The 22577-nt window shown below is 53.5% G+C and overlaps 1 protein-coding gene across 25 annotated transcripts in view; it reads right to left on the reverse strand.

The window, feature by feature from the left end:
• Window positions 1-414: 414 nt before the first annotated feature.
• Window positions 415-22577, reverse strand: part of LOC102145378 (proline-rich protein 5) — a 180831-nt gene continuing 158668 nt past the window's right edge. For 8 of the 25 annotated variants that reach the window (XM_065522008.2, XM_065522009.2, XM_065522007.2 and 5 more), the window contains 5 exons: window positions 16757-16830; window positions 13755-13832; window positions 12785-12913; window positions 3069-3223; window positions 415-873 (listed from right to left, as the gene is read on the reverse strand). In XM_065522008.2, coding sequence (XP_065378080.1) covers window positions 553-873; window positions 3069-3223; window positions 12785-12913; window positions 13755-13832; window positions 16757-16830 — 757 coding nt within the window. In that variant the 3' untranslated portion in view covers window positions 415-552. Of the gene's footprint in view, window positions 874-2119; window positions 2217-3068; window positions 3224-3297; window positions 3371-12784; window positions 12914-13754; window positions 13833-16756; window positions 16831-20333; window positions 20416-22577 lie in introns of those variants that run through there. The other 17 variants (XM_074003557.1, XM_045363464.3, XM_074003563.1 and 14 more) reach the window with 6 other exon arrangements.

A 22577-nucleotide genomic window follows, 5' to 3' on the forward strand; every position in this document is an offset into this window, starting at 1 on the left:
CCTCCCACAGTGACTCTGGCCTTGGCCACCAGGCTTGCTTTGGCCAGTGGGATGTGAGCATACAGGACGCCAGTCAAAGCATGAAAACTGCAGTAGCGCTTGTGTGTGTGCCTGGGCCTATGTTATGAGAATGTGCCCTTGTTCAGCCATTGGAAGGACTTGGCACACCTGCAGGAGAACAGACCCACCCAGCTGACCTGACACATGGGCAATAATGAGGAGCAGCTGCTTTCAGTGACTGGGCTTGGGCGGTGTGTTACCCAGCAGCGTGGCGGCAGCAGCAGGGCGAGCCCCTAGCCACTCCATTCCCGTTTTCAGTTAAACCGCATTGAGTTACGATTCAAAACATCCATCCTAACAAATGCATTACTCTAGCCCGGTCCACAGCTCAGGAACCATGGCGGAGTCCAGGGCCCAGAGGCATGGAGTTTTCATTAGAAGGTTGTGAGTTCATCTAAGGCCGGGTTATTTTTACAGATGGCAAGTTTACAAAACACACAGTGCACAGACAGGGGTGGGAGGTAGCTTGAAATACATAGAATGTTTGCAACACTAGAGCCGTCTTCTGGCCACCGTCAGGGGACTCGGAGGTATGGTAGGCGTGGTGAGGCCGGTGGCTCGTGTCCGCGGCACAGCCTCCTGCAAAGGGGCTGCCCTGCTCCCCTGTTGCGGCGGTGCCAGGCTGTGCTCCCCAGATGCCTCCGGGGCGCTGAATATCTTTTCATAGTACTCGATCAGCAGCTCCGTGAACAGGTTCAGGGGCACAAGGGCACTCAGGGACGAGGACCCCTGGGATGGCCAGATCAAATTCAGCCCAAAGACACAGGCCAGGTTAGAGCTGTTCATTTTGTTGAAGATGCTCTCCTGGGACACCTGGAGGAAACCACAAATGAGAAAAGGGGAGTGAACGCCAAGGGCGGTGGGGACCTAGAACTCCCTCCTGAACTGTGGGAGGGGCAGATGTAGAGAGAGAAGCACTGGACTGGGAGCCAGCAGCCAGTGCAGGGACCCTGTATGGCCACCTGCCCACTCAGAGTCTCAGAGTCTCAGTTACCCTATCTATGAAAGGAAGGCTTGGCCTCGACGTCCTGGAGGACCCTCTGGCTCTGACTTTCTGTGACAGCCTCAACACCCCACCATCTCCTCTTCTACTGCGCCGTCTGGGGAGATGCACTCTTGGGGACGGGCTGTAGCACAGACGGTGGGAACTAGGGGCCTCTCTGGCCCTCTGCTCTGTGGGTGGCGAACTGGGCATGATGGGGACCAGCCAGCACGTAGGGGCGGCAAGAGTACAAAGAGCTTGTCTCCCAGAAGGGCTCCCTATCCGTCTCGGCCAACACTTATAGCACCCCCAGGAGTGGGAGTCCTTTCTCCAGCTTACAGCTGAGGAACTTGGGGTCTGCAGGGTACAGGAGACTTGCCCAAGGTCTTGTGGCCAGCCAGGGGCGGGGGGGCCATGTGGGCCAAGGTGAGGGCAGGGTCTGTTCTCTTCTCCTTACCTCCCTACAAGCTTTGAGTTGGGGGGAACCTCAGAGTCAGAAACAGGCGTCATGAGGCTGTGAGTGCCAGAGCAGAGAACGGGAGAGGGGTATGGCCAGGCGTCATGCTCACAGATCTGGTGAGAATGCTCAGACTTGCCCAAGCCCTGCTTCAGTGAGACAGCCGGAAGCCTATTAGGCTCTGCCTGCCTGCCAGTCCCCACAGCCCCTCGCAGGTGTGCACCAGCCAGGCCCACTGCAGGCCGCCCCTCCTCAAGCCGAGACTGCAGAGTCCTCATGAGGTCCTTGGATGAGGTCTTTGGTGGCCAGGGCGTGGTATTCCAAGGCCCAAGCAGGGCATGATCCCCCGAGTGCCAGTGGGGGGATAACATGCAACACCACGGCCCACCAGGTGCATTCACATTGGTGCCCGTGGAGGAGGCAGCTAAAGAGAAATCAGTCTCTGCCAATGAAAAAGAAGTAGGCCAGGTGCAGTGGCTCACGCCTATAATCCTAGCACTTTTAAGAGGCCGAGGCAGGTGGATCACCTGGGGTCAGGAGTTCAAGATCAGCCTGGCCAACGTGGAGAAATCCCATCTCTACTAAAAATACAAAAATCAGCCGGGCATGGTGGCACTCACCTGTAATCCCAGCTAGTCGGGAGGCTGAGGCAGGAGATCGCTTGAACCCAGGAGTCGGAGCTTGCAGTGAGCTGAGATCCGGCCACTGCACTCCAGCCTGGGCAACAGAGCAAGACTCCGTCTCAAAAAAAAAGTGAAAGAGGAGAGTAAATTTTAGTTTTGGGCTTCTGAGAAACAATAGGGAGAAAAAAAATTGTTTGCTGTAAAACCAAGAGGTGGCATTCTCCAACAGACTCTGGGATGTGACGCCTGCTCTGCCCAGGCACTCCTCTCCCCTACAGTGGGCAGTGCCCGCACCCTGCATGGTCTGAGGCAAAGGCCTGGGGAGATGGAGAGGGATAAACATTCAGGGCCGTGGGTCTGGGGGCTGGAGGTGGACCCAGGGGGCCACGTGGAGGCAGAGACGGGAGGGACCAGGAGCTGGGAGAGGACAGGAAGGATCCTCCTCTACAGCCTGTAGGAGGGAGTGCAGCCCAGTACACCTTGAGTTTGAACTTCTGGCCTCTAGAAGAGTGACATGGTAAATTCTATTGTTTTAAGCCACCCACTGTGTGGTCATAGGAACCTAATGTACATGGTTCCGGGTGTGTCCCTTCCACAGGAATGGTCAGTTCAGTCCACAGTGAGGGCCTGAGGCTCTGTGCCAGTGGTACATGCAGCTGCCACCTCCCAGAGACTCAGCCCAAGCAGGAGATCACATGGGGGCAGAGGACTCCAATACCGAAGGCAATGGCCTAAGGGACAGCAGGTATGGGAGTGGGCAGGGGGTCCTCAGCAGGGTGGGTGCTTGACTGGGCCTTGGATGAAGGCCTTGGTGGCCAGGGGAGTGGTTAGGCCCAACCAGGGCATGACCCCAGACCTGGGACAAGGAGGGGACTGGTCCAGGCAGGCCTAGCATGGCAGGAGATGCCACTGGGCCTCACCCCAAGCACCCCCCTTGCCCACGCACCGCGTGCAGGAAGCCCATGAGGTAACGGAGGACAACATAGTTGTGCTCTGGAAGGCTCCGTAGGATCTGGCGGCAGCAGGTGACGCGCAGGCTGCTCTCCACACCTGGAACGGCAGGGGGCTCCCTCCTGAGCTCCAGAGGGGCCAGGGGCAGCGCTGTGTCCTGGCCCAGGAGGAGGGCAGCTCTGAGGGTAGACTGTCCCACAGTCGGGCCTGGGCCCCCCACTTACTTTCTGGCTGTGTGGCTCTGCTCAGCAAACCCTCTGTGTGTTTGGCTGTTCTTGCATTGCTACAACGAAATTCCTGAGCTAGGGTCATTTATAAGAAAAGATGTTTAACTGGCTCATGGTTCTGCAGGCTGTACAAGCATGGTACCAGTCCCTGTTCAGCTTGTGGGGAAGCCACAGGAGCCTTCCAATTATGGCAGAAAGGAAGGAGGTGCGTCACATGACAAAAACAGGAACAAGAGAGTGTGGGGCAGAGGTGCCATATGCTTTTAAACCAGATCTGGTGAGAACTCACTAACTCGAGGACAGCACCAACCCGTGAGGGATCCGCCCTCATGATCCAGTCACCTCCCACCCGTCCCCACCTCCAATGGCGAGCGTTGCAGTTCAACATGAAACGCGCTGCGGCCTCAGATCCAAGCCCTATCACCTGAATTCTGCAAGCTCCATTCCGCTGCTTTATCACCCAGTAGCACCACCTTCCAGGAAGCTGCTACAGCCGAATCACTTTATAAATGGGAGTGATCTAGACCAGGGGTTGGCAAACTACTACGGGTACAGACTCTCTGGCAACTACTCGGCTCTGCCCTGATGAGGCAAAAGCAGCCATAGGTAATGTATAAAGTGGCCGTGGCTGTGTTCCAGGGAAACTTTATTGGCAAATACAGGCAATGGGCCAGATCTGAGCTGAGTAGTTGCAACAGACTGCAAGGCCCACGCAGCCTAACATATTTACTATCTGGCTTTTTACAGAAAGTTTGCAACCCCTGCTCTAGACTAACTGCCTGCTCAAGATCTCAGCACCACACCTCCCACACACTTTGTTGCTCTTGGGCAAGGCAGCGTCCCACCCTCCAGGGGCCTGATCCAACTGGCCCACACTTTGAGACCCCCCCCCCCCCGCCAGTTACCCTTATAACCACCGCCACCCTTAGAGCTCCATAACCTTCCAATCAAAACCTACCAACCAGCCAGGCGCAATGGCTCACACCTGTAATCCCAACACTATGGGAGGCTGAGGCAGGCGGATCACTTGAGGTCAGGAGTTCAAGACCAGCCTAACCCAACATGGTGAAACCCTGTCTCTACTAAAAAAAAAAAAAAAAAAAATTAGCCAGGTGTGGTGGCACACACCTGTAATCCCAGCTACCTGGGAGGCCAAAGCAGGAAAATTGCTTGAACTCAGAAGACAGGTTGCAGTGAGCCGAGATGGTGCCATTGCACTCCAGCCTGGGCAGCAACAGCAAAACTCCATCTCAACAAAAACAAGTATTCACCAAGTTCCCGCTGCAGGTGCATATGTGAACAGATGCACATCTGCACTCAGCCACATGCATGCTCACGCTACTGTGTACCCACCTTCTCCAACACACCAACCACCCTCTCCCTGAGCCTTCACAGAGTTGCTGGTGAACACCGACCGGGTGCTCTGCAAACACCCAGAGAGCTACAACACCCCACTATGATCATTCCTGTTGGCTTCTTAAAAGCCATCATTCCATGAAATCAAGCTGCTGTTGGACAAGGAGTTCCCTTGGATATTTCAACCAAGCCTGGTGGCTGCTGTCTCCTCCTCGGGGTGTTGCAGCCTGAACCTTATCTAAGACTGATGGTCCCAAGTGGGTACTGGTGCAGGTCCCCCTCAACCCCCACTGGGGTCCCTCTGAGACGAAACACTTGCTGGCAAGTAGGCAGGATGGGTGAACTGAGCATCACAAGCGCCAATGTCACTGAGCACTCCCTACAAGGAAGCAAGCAGGTCAAGCGTTTCAACCACCCCAGTGTGTAGAGAGAGAGAGGAGGAAAGCGAGCTCTGAGAGGTTAGGTGACTAGCCCAAGGTCACACAGCTTGCACGGGGGAGACTGGGTCTCGAGGACTCTCTGACCTCCCCTTTCTCCTCTGGAGCTGGCCATGAGACCATCCCATGAAAGGCAACTTCCCTATACCCAGAGGGAAAGGGCAGCCTCCCATCTGAAGATGGCATTTCCCCTACTTTCCTGCCCCAGGCTCAGACCCCTCTGTCCATCGCATTTCCCACACCTCTCCACTCTTCAGCCAACCTGGCGTCTGCACACTGAGGGGACCAGGTCTCCGGGCCTTCATTTCCTTCTGCAGTCACCCACGTCATATACAACTTCTAGTAAATACACTGGTGTGTTTTTCTCTTGTGCATCTGTCTTTTGTCAGTCCAAGCAACAGGGCCCCCACCAGGGAACCTAAGATGGGTAGAAGGAAAAGATTTTGACCCTCCCTGTGGTTTCTTTCTAGCCATGGGGATGAGGTACCCTTGGCTGGAACACCTCGCTCGGTCTGGGAGCTGCACGGAGAGCCAGGACCCCTGGTAGAGCCGGCCAAAGGTAAGAATTCTTACTCAAGGCTGGTCGTGGTGGCTCACACCTATAATTCCAGCACTTTGGGAGGCCGAGGTGGGTGAATCACCTGAGGTCAGGAGTTTCAGCCCAGCCTGACCAACATGGAGAAACTCCGTCTCTACTACAAATACAAAATTAGCCGGGTGTGGTGGTGCATACCTGTAATCCCAGCTACTGGGGAGGCTGAGGCAAGAGAGTCATTTGAACCCCGGAGGCAGAGGTTGCAGTGAGCCGAGACTGCACCACTGCACTCCAGCCTGGGTAACAAGAGCAAAACTCCATCTCAAAAAAAAAAAAAAAAATTGTTACTCAAGTCAGCCTCCTGGATTTCTGTCTGCAGTGCCCAATTGTGTGAGGGTGGTCAAAGTCTCTTTGTCTTCTTCCTTTCTGAATTTGGACCAGCAGAACAACATTCAGAAGAATGGGTTCTTTGGCTTGTGACTTTCATGAATCTGATTTCGAGGACTCCTCGGTGATCTCAGCCTCCCAGGAAGAGTTACTGTTTGCCTTTGTCTCTGTCTCTTGGGTCATTTGTTGTGAGGAGGAGAATCATGGGGTAAGATTCTCCTTTTGTCTTGTGTCCTGAGAACTTGCCCTTATGGCCAGTTTGGCTTCCAAATGCCTGGAGGAACAGTCAACAGCCAGGATGCAGCCCCAAGAGTTTACAGGCCGGGCCCGGTGGCTCACGCCTTTAATTCCAGCACTTTGGGAGGCCGAGACGGATGGATCACCTAAGATCAGGAGTTCGAGACCAGCCTAGCCAACATGGTGAAACCCCGTCTCTACTAAAAAAAATACAAAAATTAGCCGGGTGTGGTGGCAGGTGCCTGTAATCCCAGCTACTTGGGAGCCTGAGGCAGGAGAATCACTTGAACCTGGGAGGCAGAGTTTATAGTGAGTAGAGAATCTCGGCCACTGCACTCTGGCCTGGGCAACAAAGTGAGACTCCGTCTCAAAAAAAAAAAAGGGAATTTTATATCTGGCCAGACAGAAATGTGAGTTGCATTCTGGTATGTTGGAAGGTGTTGCCTCTAAACCTCATGTTGAATTGTAATCACCAATGTTAGAGGTGGGACTGGTGAGGGGTAATGAAATCAAGGGGGCAGATTTCCCATAAATGGTTATCACGACCTCTTGGTGCTGTTCTCATGATAGTCATTTCTCAAGAGATCACGTTAAGTGTGGGGCATGACCTCACCCCGTCTCCCTCCCCCTCACACTGTGTGAGGCGCCTGCTGCTGCTCTGCCAGGATTGAAAGCTTTCTGAGGCCTCCCCGAAGCCAAGCAGAGCCAACACCATGCTTCCTACAAAGCCTACAAAACCATGAGCCAACGAAACTTCTTTATAAATCACCCAGCCTCAGGTATTTCTTTACAGCAACGCAAACTCGGTGACAGCTGACATCCTACCAGCTGCCACCAGCTCTGGGGTGCTTGTCCGTCTTTTGGCTATCTGTGGGGTAACTTTGGGTCTTGGGGTACCAGCCATCACCAACTCTGGGGTGCCTGTCTTTCTTTTGGCTATCTGTGGGGTAACTTTGGATCTGGGGTACCAGCTGTCACCAGCTCTGGGGTGCTTGTCTTTTGGCTGTGGGGTAACTTGGGGTACCAGCTATCACCAGGTCTGGGGTGCTTGTCTAAGTCTTTTGGCCACCTGTGGGATAACTTTGGATCTTGGGGTACCAGTCATCACCAGCTCTGGGACGCTTGTCTTTCTTTTGGCTATCTGTAGGGTAACTGGATCTTGGGGTACCAGCCATCACCAGCTCTGGGGTGCTTGTCAAGTCTCTCTTTTGGCTGTGGGATAACTTTGGGTCTTCAGGTACCAGCCATTACCAGCTCTGGGGTACTTGTCTGTCTTTTGGCTATCTGTGGGATAACTTTGGATCTTGGGGTACCAGCCATCACCAGCTCTGGGGCGCTTGTTTGTCTTTTGGCTATCTATCTGTGGGGTAACTTGGGATCCTGGGGGACTCTGAGAACATCTCTTGTATCCATGGCCACAAAAAGGCTTATGGTTTACGAGTCACATTGAATTAGGTACACCTTTGGTTAAAAACAAAACAAAAAAAACAAGGTAAAAAGGACTATTTGGAAATAATCTGGGCAAAGAAAAAAATCTTTAGGGCCTTCTCCTGAAATATTGATAACAACTTTCACCCTCAACAGGTAATCTTAACTGGTATGAAACAATGTGTGAAAGTTCTAAGATCTTGGTTTGTGGCCAGGCATAGTGGCTCACGCCTGTCATCCCAGCACTTTGGGAGGCTGAGGTGGAGGAGATCACTTGAGCCCAGGAGTTTGAAACCAGCCTGGGCAACATGGTGAGACCCTGTCTTTGCAAAAAAATATTTAAAAATTAGCTGGGTGTGGTAGTGCCTGACTCAGCTACTTGAGAGGCTGAGGTGGGAGGATTGCTTGAGCCCAGAGGTCAAGGATGTAGTGAGCCAAGATCAAGCCACTGTACTCCAGCCTCAGTGACAGAAGGAGACCCTGTCTTAAAAAAAAATTGTTTGCAGATATGCATGTTATGTATACATGAAAATTTTCTCCCTCTGATGGTATTACCAAGTTAATTTATAAAATCCCTTAAAGGAGTTCTATTCAAATTGGCTTAGAGAGACATGAGCATTTATATAAAATATTTCTAAAACGCTCAGAAATACAGAAACTAAGCCAAATATTCAAGTTCATGTGACTTGAGTAACTCTGACAAGATTAGTCTGATATTGTTCGTTTATTAAAAACAGCTGTATAGGTTGGGCACGGTGGCTCACGCCTATAATCCCAGCACTTTGGTAGGCCAAGGAGGGCAGATCACCTGAGGTCAGGAGCTCAAGACAAGCCTGGCCAACATGGTGAAACCCCGTCTCTACAAAAATTAGCCAGGCAAGACGGCCGGTGCCTATAATCCCAGCTACTCGGGAGGCAGAGGTGGGAGAATCGCTTGACGTGGGAGGATTGCTTGAACTCGGGAGGCGGAGGTTGCAGTGAGCCGAGATGGCACCATTGCACGCTAGCCTGGGCGACAGAGCGAGACTCCGTCTCAAAACAAAAACAAAAAAACCAGCTGCATCTTCTGAATTATTCATATTAAGTATAATCCAAGCATACATTTTTATGTAGCTGGGTTTACTAGTGAAGTAGGGTTAAAAATAGATAATAAGGGCCGGGTACAGTGGCTCATGCCTATAATCCCAGCACTTTGGGAGGTTGAGGTCAGAGTTTGAGACCAGCCTGGATGACATGGTGAAATCCTGTCTCTACTAAAAATATAACAATTAGCTGGGTGTGGTGGCACACACCTGTAATCCCCGCTATTCGGGAGGCTAAGGTAGATGGATTGCTTGAGCATGGGAGGCAGAGGTTGTAGTGAGCTGAGATCAGGCCACTGCACTCCAGCCTGGGCCACAAAGCAAGACTCCATCTTGAAAAAAAAAATGAGGGAAATTCCTTGAAATGATGACTAGCCTTATTCAGTGTTATGTATGGCATTACAGTGAGTAAGGAAGGCCACTTCCTGGCAGGCCCAGGAAACTTAAAATATATTGATTGAGAACCTGGAGAAGAGAGAAATTCACTCAAATCTAAGGATACTACAGGCAAAGTCTGATGGCAAATTTTTTTTCTTTTTTCTTTTTTTTTTTTTGAGACGGAGTCTTGCTGTTGCCCAGGCTGGAGTGCAATGGCGAGATCTTGGCTCACTGCAACCTCTACCTCCCGGGTTTCAAGCGATTCTCCTGCCTCAGCCTCCTGAATAGCTGGGATTATAAGTGTGTGCCACCAAGCCTGGCTAATTTTGTATTTTTAGTAGAGATGGGATTTCTCCATGTTGGTCAGGCTGGTCTCGAACTCCTGACCTCAGGCGATCCGCCCACCTCGGTCTCCCAAAGTGCTGGGATTACAGGAGTGAGCCACCACACCTGGCCCTGATGGCAAATTTTTGGCTTGGCTTTCTAGCCTCAAGAGGCTTTTAAAAAGTGAATCTGAGATGCCTTATTAAAAGTTCTAACAAGGTAGACTTAAAAAGAGCCTACATACATCAATTCTCATTCTTGCTGCCCTTATGTAAATAATCAGGCCAAATCTAGTGAGACCAGACTTATTTTGTAATTGAGAATCAAAAGAGAAGCACCGTATGGAGAAATGATGCTCCAGTGGAAAACTATGGTGCACGCTTGCGAGTTCTCAGTTCCTCTCATTTCCTCCAATATCTGGCTACAATGCTCCAAGCTAACATTTCCAGTTTTGCTCCTGCCCCCTCAGTCGGCATGACAAAGACCTAAAACCTGCCACTTCCCCAAAGCCCGAAAGCTGACGCTGGAAGACTTGATACAAACTTCAAAGAAATCATCACAGCAGAGGATGTACAGATAATCCTTGTGCCTCCTGCTGTACAGGCCGCTCAGAAAGTTCACCGGAACACCCAGTGCCGTCACCAAAGACATCTAAATTGCACACTGTGAAATTCACTGGCCGGCTGCCGCCACTCTCACTCTACCATGAAAAGATACTTCAAGCCAACATCTAGGAATCTTCTCTACTAAATGTTCTCTTGACTGAAAAAATAGAGTTTAGGCCAGACACGGTGGCTCACGCCTGTAATCCCAGCAGTTTGGGAGGCCAAGGCGGGCGGATCACGAGGTCGGGAGCTTGAGACCATCCTGGCTAACACGGTGAAACCCTCTCTCTCCTAAAAATACAAAAATTTAGCTGGGCGTGGTGCCACACACCTGTAGTCCCAGCTACTCGGGAGGCTGAGGCAGGAGAATTGCTTGAACCTGGGAGGTGGAGGTTGCAGTGAGCTGAGATTGTGCCACTGAACTGCAGCCTGGGTGACAGACTCCATCTCAAAAACAAAACAAAAACAACAAAAAACCCCAGAGTTTATGGTTTGTTCAAACCACTGAACTTCACGTTTGTTGACATAGAAAGGCCCCTTATTAACAGGCTGACTTAGGTAGTCACCCTACTCCCACCTCCACCACTACCTTCTGAAATGAGACACAACTGTTTACCTGGAGTGATCTAGTCACAGCACTGACAGAAGGATTCATGCAGCATGAGACAATCTACCAACTATGTTTCTGGACTGTAAAACTTCCTGGGGAAAGTTTCAGACGGGGGAATGCTGCGGTCCAGAACACCACCATTCCAAATATGGCTCAGCCTCTCAAAGTGCTGGGATTACAGGCACGAGCCACTGTGCCTGGCCCACAACTGCAAGCTTTCTAAACGAACTGCTGCTCAAAGAGGAGTTCCAGGGCCTATCTCCCTGTCACCAGGTTGTGGCTGGAAGAAAAAGTAAGTTCTCCTGGTAGCATTGAGTTTTCTCAAGCAGGAACCTACAGAGGCTGCAGTCATCATCCCTCTGCAGGGGCTAATGAAATCTGGAAGCTTCTGGAAGTTTCTCTCTAGGACAGAGCCTGGCACATTCAGGTGATGGAGCATTGTCCATCTTGCCTGCCCTGGGCCCGGCTGGTGAGAGGATGCTGAACGGAGTGCCTCCTTCTCTGTCGCCACCAGATAGCTACCTCTACACACATGATCAAATTTGTCTCCATGAGGCTCAGCCTGGCTCTGAACTCTCCCAGGCTTCCCATCCACTAGCCAAAGTCAGTCAGCCCTCAACATCTTTCATAGTCTTCCAGGCTGTAGGAGAGACCTTCCCCATCTCAGACAGGGCCTGGCATCTGGCAGGCACTTAGGAGCACTGCTGAGTAAATGGGTGTACACTTGCCTTTGAGGGGAGTTTGGCGTCCAGTGACCTTGGAGGGATGCCTTGTGATTGAAATCAATCTCCAGCCCCCGGCCCTCCCCAGAGGTCAGGCTGGTCTCCCGTGTCTCAAAGCCTGCACCCTCTAACTGTGTAATTGACCTTTCTGGAGTGGCCACCCCCTGAGTCACCATAAACCATCAGGGCCCCCGATAAATAACAAAGATAATTCCTGTCCTTTGGGAAATTCCAAGGTTCAGAAGTCACCCCCCAGGGGCCAGGACAAAGGCCAGGCTGCCCTTTGGGTAAAGGCGATTCTTGACTACGTGAATACCCAGTGGGGTAGAAACATTTTTTTTTTTTGAGACAGAGTTTCGCTCTTGTTGCCCAAGCTAGAGTGTAATGGCGCAATCTCGGCTCACCACAACCTCTGCCTCCCAGGTTCAAGCAATTCTGCTGCCTCAGCCTCCCAAGTAGCTGGGATTACAGGCATGCACCACCACGCCCAGCTAATTTTATATTTTTATAGAGATGGGGTTTCTCCACGTTGAGGCTGGTCTCGAACTCCTGACCTCAGGTGATCCGCCTGCCTCAGCCTCCCAAAGTGCTGGGATAACAGGCGTGAGCCACCGCGCCCGGCCAGAAACATTGATTTTAAGATTCAAGATTTGTCTTTAAAATATCTTAACCCAGCTGCTTTAGAATTAACACCAAAACCAGGTTTCCCCCTTCGACTGATAGTGCTCCAACAAGAAAGGTGGGGGCCAGAGGTAGTCCCATTTGAAAAGACGGTGTTTGATGACTGAGATGAAGGCCTGAGTGGTTTTATGGTTCTTTGGAGGCATCACTTTCCTTAGCATTCGCCAGTATTTTGAGATACTATTATGGAGTTGTTCACGAGTTATCTGTGCTCAGCCACACTGAGCATGTGACCGATCACAAAGCATCTGTAGGATCAGACCCTATAGCTGCTCAGTTCCTATCACATATGCTTGGCATCCTACAATGACTGGGGGAGAAATGCCGAGAGCCCCTTTCTAGATGAGAGAGCTGAGGGTTTGGGGGCTGGGAGGTGGTATAGGCAGGACTTTGACCAGGATGATGAGCCCCAGATCTAGAAAGCTCCCCATCACCCTGCCTCCCGGCCCAGCTGCGCCTGAGAGACCGGCCTGAACAACCCTGACCGACCGCACCTGCTCTGCCTTTGGACAGTGTGGCCTGTCTGTCCACGGTGGGACAGCCCCAACGACCCCCTCTCTTGCCCTGCAGTGCCAGGTGGCAACAGAATGAGGGTGGGGACATGCCACCTAGGCCACCCCAGAGCCTGACCCTGGGCCAGTAGCTGGGGGACAGCATCTGAGGACCAAGCCCCCCAACTCCCGCCCCGGGGCAGCTACGCACAAGTGATCCCGAGAATCTGCTCGTAGGCCTGGAAGGTCAGAAGCGGCTGCGGCAGCTCTCGCAGGAAGGTCTTCAGGATCACCGCAGGGATGTGAATGTCCCCGTAGTCGTCAAAGTTCACGGGCTTCCCTGCACACAGAACATGGCACTGCTGAGGTCTGCACCCCGGCCTGGGCACTGCAGCTATAGAACGAGCTCTGAGACAGGGCGTGAGATGTCCGGATGGGAAGTGCCTGATGCTGTCCCCACCTACAAATGGGGTGCTCTGGCCCCATCAGCCCCTACACTGCCCTCACTGCCTCCTCCTGGGCTCCCAGTGGAGGATGGGGTGGGCTGCTGGCTTCTCTGTGGTGTGCTGTTGCTCCCAGCTACAATGCCAGCTCTCTGAGGTCAGGGCCATGGCAGAGATGACACTGCAGGCCCCAGGCCTGAGACAGGCAGGCCTGAGCTCGGCCCAGTGCGGACCCAATGCTCCATTTTTGTGTGATGCACAACTGGTCGCGGGAGCGAGTTGGATCGAGGGCAAGTCTTGTCAGCGGCTTCGTTAGTATCAGTGTGATGTGCCCTCAGCTCAGAGGCCACTGCCCCTGCCCGCAGGTTACACATGGCAGTTAAGGAAGCCATGCTGAGCCAGTTCGGGGGAGCTGCCAGATAAAAAACCAGCTGCCCTGCACTGCAGGGTGTCTCCTGAAAGCACGTGCCCACCTGGTGCAGATGGAGAGCCCCTAAAGGCAAAATGGCATCGTGCGGCCACCATGTCCCAGCAGGGTTGGGGGTCTGGACAAAGGGTCCCTACTCTGGACTACCAGTGGGCCCCTCGATGGCTCCTGGGCAGCTGCCCCAACCCTGAGTGTTTTCTGGGAGTTGGATGGGTTGTGGGGGCGGTGCTTCCCTGCCTCTGCTCTGAGGCCCGGAGTGCTGTGCTCGCTGGCCAGGCAGCTCGGGGCTCAGGACTGTGGGACAGCCTCACCTTGGTTGTAGAGCCTCTGGATCTCGCGGACGGTCTGCACGCTGGCGGATCTCCGGAACAGGCCCTCGGTGCGCAGGCCTGCAGGAGAGGAGCTTCCGGGTGTCTCACAGGTCCCAGCCCACTGGGCTTCCAGGACGTTATATGACACCCCCTTGCCCACGGCATCACCCACCTGTGGCTGGCCTCCACAAATTCATTTGTCCCTCAGATCTTTCCCATATTCCCCAACCCGCCCGATTTCCCACCTCTGTGGTCCGTGGAAAGGGAAAGCAGAAACAGACTCTAAACTCAGACGGACCTAGGCTCTAGTCCAGCTCTGCCTGCCAGCTGTGTGACCTCAGAGAAAGCACTCAGCCTCTCTGAGCCTATCTGCCTTGTTTATCTACAGAGTAAGGCCATGAGCTCCTGTCTCCGAGGGCTGCAGAGAGGACTGGACACGCTGATGCCCAGCACGTGCCTGGCACCCGGGAGGCCTCCAGACATGTGGCTTCCCACAAGGGCTAGGGCTGAGCTGTCCAGCACAGCAGCCAGTAGCTGTACATGAGGACTGAACTTTAATTAAAATTAAATAAAATTAAAAATCTAGTCACTCAATTGCATGAACCTCATATGACCTGCCCTATTGGGCTACTGCCACAGGGGCTGGTGGCTGCCGTTTAGACAGTGAAGATACAGATGATGTCCAAGTTCGATTAGGCGATTCTGCTAAAGAGGTGATTGTAATCAAAGAAGAAAACTTGTCTCCATTGTCGGTTTTTTTTTTTTTTTTTTGAGACGGAGTCTCGCTCTGTCGCCCAGGCTGGAGTGCAGTGGCCGGATCTCAGCTCACTGCAAGCTCTGCCTCCCGGGTTCCCGCTATTCTCCTGCCTCAGCCTCCCGAGTAGCTGGGACTACAGGCGCCCGCCACCGCGCCCGGCTAGTTTTTTGTATTTTTTAGTAGAGACGGGGTTTCACTGTGTTAGCCAGGATGGTCTCGATCTCCTGACCTCGTGATCCGCCCGTCTCGGCCTCCCAAAGTGCTGGGATTACAGGCTTGAGCCACCGCGCCCGGCCCACATTGTCGGTTTATAAAGGGGGCTTTCAGCACTTGTAACTGGCTTATGAAAGCAGCCCTGGGGCGGAGGGAAGGGTTTCCTCCGGCCAGGCCCCTGCTGGCTCCAGAGCCAGGAAGAGAAACAGGCCTGAGCCTACCCTTGGGGGGCCTGCAGTGGATGACAGGGGTTCCCTGGAACACCAGGACCTAGGACTGTGGTGCAGGCATCTGGAGGTCCAAGTCTTCTTGGGACTTGCAAGGCCTGACCTCCCCTTCTCCTCTCAGCTTCCTCCAAGCCCCACACGCTCCTGCACTCCCACAGCCATGGGCCTCTGCACCTGCTCTCCTCTCTGGGGCCTGTCCCCCGGCATGGCCAGCTTCTCCCCGTCCTCAGAGCTCAGCTCTACTGCCCCTCCCTCAGGGAAGCCCCCCAACAAGGTCAAACCCCCTAACAGGGACCCCGGTCTGGCAGGGCCTCCTCCCTGACGGAGTCAGCATCTGGGTAGCTCTTGGCGGAACAGGTGCTTCTTCCACGTCCCGTGTGCTCACTTTCATATCCCCAGAGTCTGGCACGAGGGAAGCACCCAGCAAATGTCTCCCGAGTGAGGGACTGAATGATGGGGGCACATGAAGAAGGCAGTTCTGTCCAGGAGAGGGGCAGAATTGGAGAGGGCTTACAGAAAGCAGGACCTAACCGGCAGAGGGCAAGGAGGGGCTGTGCAGGCCGGGGACAGGCGGGCCCTTTGGGGTCCCAGTGTGGGATGCCCCCCGTACCTGTCACCTGCCAGCCGAGCATCGTGGCTCAGGGAAATACTGGGGCCACAAGGTCTGGGGTGTGAGGGAGATGGCCCACCCATGCCCCCGCCCAGCACACCTGCTCACTGATGCCATCCCCGTGTGCACAGACTCTCGTGCCAAAGCGCATTTCCTGGGCACCCTGTCCTACAGGTGAGGATGGGCTCTCCAGGCCCCGCCTGTCTGAAGCAGGTTTTTCAAAGACCACCCACCGGGCCTGCTCCAAAGAGGAAACCAGCCCACTCGCAACCAGAAGGTGCAGGGCCGAGGCGGTGCTTTCAGAGCCACTGCACGGGAACTCCCCGCCGGATGGAACATGAGACACGGACCACAGGGTAGTGGGGTCTCGGGGGACCATGGTGCTGCGTCCGTGGCAGAGCTGGGGTCTGCTTTAGGGGCTTTGGCTATGTTGGGGGAATTCCCTGAGGAAGCAACCACTGAGCTGGGCTCTGGAGGCTGGAGGGAGCCAGCCCTGTCTGGGTGGTGGCGATGCGGGAGGCGCTCACTTCCTGTCTGACGCCCACACAGCTGCACTGCAGCACCCAGGCTGGAGACCACCTGGCCCACCGAGCACACCTGCACCCCTGGTGCCAGATAAGCCTCCCTGGTGCCTGCTCCTCCGTGGGAACCTCTTTACTCCCATTAAGGTAGGAAAGCAGCCTCCACCCACCTTCTCCATGGACCTCAGTTCTAGCCTCAGGAGCTGTGGAGCGCCCACAAGGCTCACCCGACTCCAAGTTCCTGACTGCACCCACCCCACTGGCAATGGTGTCTGCAAATCAAAGTTGATCCCATCAGAGGAGCCCCCATTTCCAGAAGGCTTCCTATAGACCAGCACTGCCCGAAGTGCTTTGTAGCGCTGTCTCATTTAGGGGTCACAACAATCCTGCAAGTTAGGTACTGTTTGTTATTAACCTTACTGGACAGACAAGGGAATGGAGGCCCAGAGAGGGTGAGTAACTGGCCCCAGGTCACACAGCTAGCACACAGGGGAGACAGGATTCAAACCCAGACCATCCAAGACCAGAGCCCAGACCTGGAGCCACTGTGCTTGAGCCCCTCCCTTCCTGGTCACACCCCCTGGCTTATGGGTGCTCAGGATCCAAGACAGACCACCCAGAGAGGTGCACCCAGCAGCCCTCACATCACCCAGCTGGAGCCGGCCCTGCCTCACCTTTCTGTCTCAGGTACGTCACTGTGAACCTCAGCACGGGGGGGACGAGTTCGCCTTGATTTTTGTCTTTGAGGCTGAGAAAAGAGAAAAGAAAGGGGCAGTTTTTACCTGAGTTTGATGGGTGATCATAATGAGAAGAGGCGCTGGTCCTCTCCACACCCCTGTGAAAACACAGGACCCAGGCACCATCCAGGAAGACAGAGGCAGGCTCTGCCCTCAGGAAGCAGAAAGTCTGGAGGCCGAATAATAAAATGATAGTGCAGCATTTGAGAACTCCACGAGAGGGATATTTATGATACAGGGAAGACCTGGGGGTTGGGGAGGGCTTCCCCAGGGGGCAACTTCAGAGCTGGGTTCTGAGGGATGAGTAGGAGCCTGCCAGAGGACAAAAGAGAGAAGGGCATTCTACACAGGTGAGCCATACTGAGAAGTCCCAGCAGTATGAGATGGCTTGGCTGTGAGGGTAGAACATGAAGCCCAGGACTGGATGCCGATTCAGTTAAAAAACATAGTTGAGGCCGGGCGCGGTGGCTCAAGCCTGTAATCCCAGCACTTTGGGAGGCCGAGACGGGCGGATCACAAGGTCAGGAGATCGAGACCATCCTGGCGAACACGGTGAAACCCCGTCTCTACTAAAGAAATACAAAAAACTAGCCGGGCGAGGTGGCGGGCGCCTGTAGTCCCAGCTACTCTGGATGCTGAGGCCGGAGAATGGCGTGAACCCGGAAGGCGGAGCTTGCAGTGAGCTGAGATCCGGCCACTGCACTCCAGCCTGGGCTACAGAGCGAGACTCCGTCTCAAAAAAAAAAAATAAAATAAAATAAAAAAAAATAAAAAAAAAACATAGTTGACAAAAATCCAGTATGTTATCTGGGTTAACCTGTCTCTTACTGTGCTATTTTGAGACAGAGATTCACATAAAGAAATGTTGGGCCGGGCGCGGTGGCTCAAGCCTGTAATCCCAGCACTTTGGGAGGCCGAGGCGGGCGGATCACAAGGTCAGGAGATCGAGACCACAGTGAAACCCCGTCTCTACTAAAAATACAAAAAATTAGCCGGGCGCGGTGGTGGGTGCCTGTAGTCCCAGCTACTCAGGAGGCTGAGGCAGGAGAATGGCGGGAACCCGGGAGGCGGAGCTTGCAGTGAGCCGAGATCGCGCCACTGCACTCCAGCCTGGGCAACAGCGTGAGACTCCGTCTCAAAAAAAAAAAAAAAAAAGAAATGTTGGCCAGGCACAGTGGCACACACCTGTAATCCCAGCAGTTTGGGAGGCCAAGGCAGATGGATCAGTTGAGCCCAGGGGTTCAAGACTAGCTTGGCCAACATGGTGAAATCCTGTCTCTACCAAAAATACAAGTTAGCCGGGCCTGATGGTGTACACCTGTAATCTCAGCCACTCTCCAGGCTGAGGCAGGGGACTCACTTGAACCCATGAGGTGGAGGTTGCAGTGAGCTGAGATCGCGCCACTGCACTCCAGCCTGGGCAATAGAGCAAGACTCATCTCAAAAAAATAAAATAAAATAGGCCGGGTGCGGTGGCTCACACCTGTAATCCCAGCACTTTGGGAGGCCGAGGCGGGTGGATCACTTGAGGAGTCAGGAATTCGAGACCAGCCTGGCCAACATGATGAAACCCTGTCTCTACTAAAAATACAAAAATTAGGTGAGCATGGTGGTGGGCACCTGTAGTCCCAGCTACTTGGGAGGCTGAGGCAGGAGGATTGCTTGAACCCGGGAGGCGGAAACTGCAGTGAGCTGAGATCGTGCCACTGCACTCCAGCCTGGGCAACAGAGCAAGACGTTGTCTCAAAATAAAAAAAAAAGAAAAAACCAATTTACAGATGAGGAAACTGAGGCTCAGGACATGGACAGAACCTGCCCAGGGTCCCACAGTGTGAAGAATCATCACTGGTCACCGTGGTGGGCAGAATAATGGCCCCCAAAGAAATCCATGTCCTAATCCTGAGCACTTATGACAACCTATGGCAAAAGGGATTCTGTAGGTATAATTAAATTGAGGATCTTGTTTTTTATCTTTTTATTTACTTATTTTTTGAGGCAGGGTTTCCCTATGTTGCCCAGGCACCTCCCTGGGATTATATGTGTGTGTCACCATGCTCAGGTAAACTGAGGCTCCAGAGATGGGAGACTGACCAGGACTATATGGGGAGGCTCGATCCTATGGTCGGAATGTTTAGGCCCCGTCAAATTTCCTAAGCTGAAATTGTAACCCCCAAAGTGATGGCATTAGGAGGTGGGCCTGTGTGAGGGGACTGGGTCACTGAGAATGTGATTAGTGCTCCTTTATTTTTAATTTTTTTTTTTTTTTGAGATAGAGTCTTGCTCTGTCACCCAGGCTGGAGTGCAGTGGCGCGATCTCTGCTCACTGCAACCTCTGCCTCCTGGGTTCACGCCATACTCCTGCCTCAGCCTCCTGAGTAGCTGGGACTACAGGCGCCGCCACCATGCCTGGCTAATTTTTTGTATTTTTAGTAGAGACGGGGTTTCATCGTGTTAGCCAGGGTGGTCTCGATCTCTTAACCTCGTGATCTACCTGCCTCCGCCTCCCAAAGTGCCAGATTACAGGCGTGATCCACCGTGCCCGGCCTAGCGCGCTTTTAAAAGCAACCCCAGAGAGCTTCCCCTTTCTCCACATGAGGATGCGGCTAGGAGGCACCATCTATGAACCAGCAAGCAGGTCCTCATCCTACACCGAATTCTCAGCATGAAAAGGGATGTGCCGGCTTCCTTGAGCGGCGAGCCAACAGCACTGACGAAAATCATTCCAACCAGGCCACACAGAGGCGGTCCACGTCACAGCTGAACAAATGGGCCCAGCGAGCTACAGTTACTTGCCCGAATCTGGTGGCACACAGACTTCCCAGCCTCCAGCTCATAAATCTCTGTTGTTTATAAGCCACTCCATTTATGGTACTTTGTCATAGCAACCGGAACAGATTAAGATACCTGACAGAATCACAAAGATCCTTGCAGAGGATCTTGTGAGCAGAAAGGAGAGGGGATGTAACAAGGGAAGCTGGGCCAGAGTGATGTGCTAAGAAAAAGATGGAAGGGAGGGCCGGGAGCCAAGGAGCATAGGCGCCTCTGGAAACTGGAAGACAAACAGATACCCTCCAGAGCCTCCAAAAAAATGCAGCCCTGCCGAGATTCTGATTTCAGGACTTGCGACCTCTGGAATCACAAGAAAATAAATATGTGTTGCTTTAAGCCACTTTGACAGCAGTCACAGGTCCCCAGGACCCTGTCTGGATCAACAGAATTTGACAGAAGCAACGGTTCAGTTTCTGGGCCAGGTCCTTCTCTCCCATCCTAAAGAGCCTGACTCTTCCCACCTGTGATCTCGGGAACCTTTGCGCTGGAAGCCCCGAGCTGCCCTGGACGAAACGCAGCTATCCTGGGAACGTCACGCCGGGGACACTGCGGGCAGGTGCTCCGGCCAACAGTCCCCACTGAGGTCAGAGGTGCAGGATCATGAGGCATGTCTTGGATGATCCTGGCCAGCCACCAGCTGGACACCACCACGTGCCCTCTGCCAACGCCCCACGGGCAAACTCACCTGGCCGAGTTCTGCCCAAATTCCACAAACACCAGGAGCCATGTAACGTGGTTGCTGTTGGAAACTGCTAAGTCCTGGGAATCTGTGAAGCGGTAACAGGTAACGGAAGACTCGGTCATGATGGAAAGAGCCCGACTGAAACCCACCGGGCTGAGAGTGAAGGCTTTCCTCCACGTGTGTATCGTCTGCCTCATTTCCACCATCATTTCATGAGCCCAAGTTAGAGATCAGAGGACGACACTGGGAGAGGCCAGGTGACCAGCTCAAGGTCCCGTAACCGAGGGCTGGCCCGGGGAGGCCAGCCCGGCCTGGGCTTCCATCTCTGCTCCTCCTGCTGCGCTCCACGGCCCCCTGCGAACGTCTCTCTGTCGGAAGATTTTCAGGTGAACATGGTATCGAGTGTGCTTTAGCTTTATTCCAAGATTTACAGAAGAATCCGCTGATCCACTTAAATGGTGATTAAAACTCTGTCCACAGCCATAAGGCTTCTGCATATCCTAATCTCGATGGATGGTTTGGTTTCACGGCGATTTCACTTTTGCTGAAGCTTCACACTGGGGACACTGAGCAGCGATCCACAGCTCCCCGAGGTGCTGGGGGACCTGGTGTGGCCTTCAGGAGGTCCTGCTGCTGCAGGAATACAGACCTGGCGCCCCGCCTCTTTCCCATCTTGGTTTCCACTCTGAGAGGGCGAAGGTGTCCCGGAGCCCACAGAGACAGTGTCCCTGGGGAGGGAGGAATGTGGCGGGCAGGTCCTTTTCTCCCAGGATGCGCCAAAGTTACAGGCTGTTTTCCTCCCCTCTGCCTCCTTAAGGAGCCAGACAGACCCTTCCAAGCCCTGGCCCTCCCTGCCCTTAGGAGCTAAATCACCACTGGCCAGTTTCCTTATCCTCTCCAGCCTCAGTTTCTCAAATGGAAAGCAGAGATGCTGGCGCGCTCTCTCTCCAGGGTCTGCAAATATTAAACGGCAAGGGAGGTACAGGCTTTGCTGAGCTACAAGTCAACGGCACTGACGAAAATCGTCCCAATGCCAGGGGCTGAGCAGCCTCCCAGGCCACACACAGGCGGTCCGTGTCACAGCTGAACCAATGGGCCCAGTGAGCTACGGGGACTTATCCGGGTTCACGCAGCTGGAGAGCCCGCATCCATTGATTCCAAAGCCCTGGCTGGCCACTGTTCCCGGGAAGGGGGCCTCACTGAGTCCTGCTGAACAGGCGGGACAATGCAGAGTTATGAGGAGAACGAGTTCCTGAAAGATCTCTTTGCCTACTGCTCTATCTCTGCACTGTCCTTTAAAAGCAGACTCTCAGGCGGAGAATGGTGGCTCACGCCTACAATCCTGCACTTTGGGAGGCTGGGGTGGGTGGATCACTTGAGGTCAGGAATTCCAGACCAGCCTGGGCACTATGGAGAAACCCTGTTTCTACTACAAATACAAAAATTAGGCCGGGCGCGGTGGCTCACGCCTGTAATCCCAGCACTTTGGGAGGCCGAGGCGGGCGGATCACGAGGTCAGGAGATCGAGACCATCCTGGCTAACACGGTGAAACCCCGTCTCTACTAAAAATGCAAAAAATTAGCCGGGCGAGGCGGCGGGCGCCTGCAGTCCCAGCTACTCGGGAGGCTGAGGCAGGAGAATGGCGTGAACCCGGGAGGCGGAGCTTGCAGTGAGCTGAGATCGCGCCATTGCACTCCAGCCTGGGTGACTAAGCGAGACTCTGTCTCAAAAAAAAAAAAAAAAAAAAAAAAAAAAAAAAAAATTAAGGCCTGGCATGGTGGCTCACACCTGCAGTCCCAGTACTTTGGGAGGCCGACGCAGCAGATCACGAGGTCAGGAGTTTGAGACCAGCCTGACCAACATGGTGAAACCCCATCTCTGCTAAAAATGCAAAAATTAGCCAGGTATGGTGGCACGTGGCACATGCCTGTAATCCCAGCTACTCAGGAGGCTGAGGCAGGAGAATTGCTTGAACCCAGGAGGCGGAGGTTGCAGTGAGCCAAGATCGTGCCATCGCACTCCAGCCTGGATGACAGAGCAAGACTCCGTCTCAAAAAAAAAAAAAAATTAGCCAGGCATGGTGGCGCACTCCTGTAATCCCAGCTACTTGGGATGCTGAGGCAAGAGAATCATTTGAACCTGGGAGGTGGAGGTTGCAGTGAGCTGAGACTGCATCACTGCACTCCAGCCTGGGAGACAGAGCAAGTCCCCATCTCAAAATAAATAAATAAATAATAAAAGACTCT

This window comes from Macaca fascicularis, chromosome 10 (assembly GCF_037993035.2).
Source record: "Macaca fascicularis isolate 582-1 chromosome 10, T2T-MFA8v1.1".
Taxonomy (NCBI): domain Eukaryota; kingdom Metazoa; phylum Chordata; class Mammalia; order Primates; family Cercopithecidae; genus Macaca; species Macaca fascicularis.